The sequence below is a fragment of the Nanorana parkeri genome, unplaced genomic scaffold (genome assembly GCF_000935625.1).
Source record: "Nanorana parkeri isolate BGI_ZX_2015 unplaced genomic scaffold, ASM93562v1 scaffold2022, whole genome shotgun sequence".
Taxonomy (NCBI): Eukaryota; Metazoa; Chordata; class Amphibia; order Anura; family Dicroglossidae; genus Nanorana; species Nanorana parkeri.
Genome location: NW_017308290.1, coordinates 43,323 through 47,170, shown reverse-complemented (window position 1 = coordinate 47,170; position 3,848 = coordinate 43,323). Strand labels below are relative to the sequence as shown.

The 3,848-nt window shown below is 49.7% G+C and overlaps 1 protein-coding gene across 1 annotated transcript in view; it reads right to left on the bottom strand.

The window, feature by feature from the left end:
• The window catches only part of FAM92B (family with sequence similarity 92 member B), a 22,611-nt gene that overhangs the window by 8,155 nt on the left and 10,608 nt on the right, over positions 1 to 3,848 (bottom strand). The window contains exon 5 of the mRNA XM_018572417.1: positions 2,754 to 2,759. Coding sequence (XP_018427919.1) covers positions 2,754 to 2,759 — 6 coding nt within the window. The remainder of the gene's footprint in view (positions 1 to 2,753; positions 2,760 to 3,848) is intronic.

Genomic DNA, 3,848 nt, shown 5'->3' with positions numbered 1-3,848 from the left:
TACCTGACTGGTGGCCCGGAGAGGTCAGAGCCGCCTGAGCCATCAAACAGGACATTAGGACGGCGGGCTCCGGCAATGGGCCCCTTACTGGCCAATCAATTAATATTGATTGAAGACGGTTACAAAGACTCTTTATTATTTCTGACCGGATAATAAAAAGGGAAAATGAAATGAAACGCGTCCTGACAAGCCGGCCGTAGGGAGCGGGGACGGGTCATTATATCGGGTGATAATGAAAATGTAACAGGTGGCAGGTGAGAATTGCGCCCCATTTATTGTTATTATCTGTTAATTCTCACTCATCGGCCGCGTATTGCAGGCACAGCGAGGACGCGAAGGGCTTCATTTGGGGGAAATAAAATCACAATAAATAAAAAGATAAATCCTCAGCTCGGTACAAACTTTTTAATGCAAAGCCCAACTTCACCTTCACACTAAATTTAAAACAAATAAGAAGCCCGGATTGTTCATTTCTCGCTGCGATACTCCCCTCCAACGCTGTCCCGCGCAGACATAACGCTCTGCTACCCAGTGCCACTCCTCTTATGGATTAAATGACGCTCAGTGTCATTCAGTCCACAACCTGTGAGCCCAGGCTGTCATGGGCACCCCCCCCCAGGCTGTCATGGACACGCCCGCTGGCCTGCGATCACCTTGGTTCTGGGCGGTGCTCACGCCCACCGCTGCAGGAGAAGAGGGGTTGGGCTTTAAAGTGAACCCATGCTTTGTCCACCTGGAGACATTTCCTCTCACTTCCTGTTGTGTATTCAGGACAGGAAGTGAAGGGTAATTCCCCCCAAAGAGCCACACACACCACGACCGCAACCTATTAATTTAGGCTTCCATTGACAACTAGGAGGAGCTCTGTCACTGGGCACCCTGATGCAAGTAGTAGGCCGGCTCTTGGGAGGAGTTATGGAAATATCAAAATACTTTGATGGGTGGGTGTCCCTAGACAGGTTTGCATGCAGACCACCCTAGGTAAGGCCCACATGTGATGCTGAGCCTCCACGATTGAAAGAAACCAAATCCAATGAATGAAAGGGGCGGAGCCAGGGACAGTGAAACTGGAGAGGAAAGTACTACATGATGCTGGATGTCCTCCAGCCAGGAAATGGGGCGGAGCTCTATCTGACTTGCTGCAGCTTCTAATGTACATTGTGAGAAGCTCCAGTGTGCAGTGACATCAGAGGGAGGGGGAGGAGCCGGAACAACTGTGCAAGACTAAAAGGGAAGGACGGAGGTCAGATAGAAGACTGAAGGGAAGGAGGGAGGTCAGATAGAAGACGGAAGGGGAGGACGGAGGTCAGATAGAAGACTAAAAGGGAAGGACGGAGGTCAGATAGAAGACTGAAGGGAAGGAGGGAGGTCAGATAGAAGACGGAAGGGGAGGACGGAGGTCAGATAGAAGACTAAAAGGGAAGGACGGAGGTCAGATAGAAGACTGAAGGGAAGGAGGGAGGTCAGATAGAAGACGGAAGGGGAGGACGGAGGTCAGATAGAAGACTAAAAGGGAAGGACGGAGGTCAGATAGAAGACTGAAGGGAAGGAGGGAGGTCAGATAGAAGACGGAAGGGGAGGACGGAGGTCAGATAGAAGACTAAAAGGGAAGGACGGAGGTCAGATAGAAGACTGAAGGGAAGGAGGGAGGTCAGATAGAAGACGGAAGGGGAGGACGGAGGTCAGATAGAAGACTAAAAGGGAAGGACGGAGGTCAGATAGAAGACTGAAGGGAAGGAGGGAGGTCAGATAGAAGACGGAAGGGGAGGACGGAGGTCAGATAGAAGACTAAAAGGGAAGGACGGAGGTCAGATAGAAGACTGAAGGGAAGGAGGGAGGTCAGATAGAAGACGGAAGGGGAGGACGGAGGTCAGATAGAAGACTAAAAGGGAAGGACGGAGGTCAGATAGAAGACTGAAGGGAAGGAGGGAGGTCAGATAGAAGACGGAAGGGGAGGACGGAGGTCAGATAGAAGACTAAAAGGGAAGGACGGAGGTCAGATAGAAGACTGAAGGGAAGGAGGGAGGTCAGATAGAAGACGGAAGGGGAGGACGGAGGTCAGATAGAAGACTAAAAGGGAAGGACGGAGGTCAGATAGAAGACTGAAGGGAAGGAGGGAGGTCAGATAGAAGACGGAAGGGGAGGACGGAGGTCAGATAGAAGACTAAAAGGGAAGGACGGAGGTCAGATAGAAGACTGAAGGGAAGGAGGGAGGTCAGATAGAAGACGGAAGGGGAGGACGGAGGTCAGATAGAAGACTAAAAGGGAAGGACGGAGGTCAGATAGAAGACTGAAGGGAAGGAGGGAGGTCAGATAGAAGACGGAAGGGGAGGACGGAGGTCAGATAGAAGACTAAAAGGGAAGGACGGAGGTCAGATAGAAGACTGAAGGGAAGGAGGGAGGTCAGATAGAAGACGGAAGGGGAGGACGGAGGTCAGATAGAAGACTGAAGGGAAGGACGGAGGTCAGATATAAGACGGAAGGGGAGGACGGAGGTCAGCTTTAAGAACTATTTGTCTATCAATTTCTATATAAGGCCTCACCCCTCTGTACTGGAGTAAAGGGCTTCACATTTGCTGTACCATATTTAGCTCTGGTAGGGAAAGCTGGGGTTCCCCTTTAATGAAGACCGGACACAAGAGCTCACAATCATCTGTTTATCTGCTGCATATTGCGGTGCGGAGATCGGCAGGAAATGCCGTCACTTACCTGCTCCTCCTCAGACACTGAATGACGCACGAGGGGACACTCACCTGAGACTGCGGGAGGAGAGTCAAGGAAACATCTCTGAGCTGATTACACAAGATTTGTTCCCGGGGGGGGCACCTCTGCGTGTTCACGTTTCCAGGAAACTGTTTATACCAAAGCACAGGAGATCAGCGCGGAATGTCTGCCGATCCGCTGTGAAGAGGACGCTCCCAATAGGCTTGGGATATTTGAAGGAACATTTATACTGGACTCCTCCATACCCCCCCACACCCCCCCCACTCCCCCGGGGCTCCACTCTAAACAGTCTGCTATAGGTGCCAATAGCGCAGCTATCGATATGATCTGTTACAGTGGATGGAATGGGCTGCCAATGCATTGATCTCTACTGTACAGTACATTGGGAATCCAATGAATGGCGCCGCATATAGAGCGGGTGTATTGCCATGCACTGTGTGAATGGGCCCTATATGGTATGAATGGAACCTATTCACACTTGTCCATTGTGGCAACGCATGCTAAAACATCCACCTTACTGCGTGTAGCCGCAATGCGTGGCAATGTACCTGCTCTATATGCATTGTCATTGATTATGAATAGCACTGTAACGCACTGTACACTATAGCCCAACTCACTATGCATGGCAGTGCATCGCCACTCGTTGCGTTGTGGTGCAATGCAATGTTAAAAAAAAAAAGTGTCATGCATTATTTTTTTTATCTGTTATGGTGCGTTGGCAGTTTATTTATAATGAATGGGCTACCTTACAGCAACACACGTTAACTCATATCACTCATGTACAATGTTGTGCCCCAACTGAACGCCTGTGTGTGATTGAGCCCTGTATCTTTTTTTTAAATCTGCAGCTTTAATTAAAATAATCCCTGGTGATCCGCCATCAATGTCCTTGTTTAGGTACTTCCTAATAGAGGGTGACAATGTTTTGCCCCTGTCCCCCAATTGTACGCCTGTGTTGTCACCCTATCAGACCCAAAGTATTTACATTGTGTGCCCTCACCCACCAGGAACAGCGATGCAATGCTGAGAGAGAGAACTCTGTCATCTTTTTACTGGGAGGGAGAGCGCTCTCATCTTTTTTTGGATCTGTGTTCGGTGGTCTCCGTATTGGACTATTGCATTAA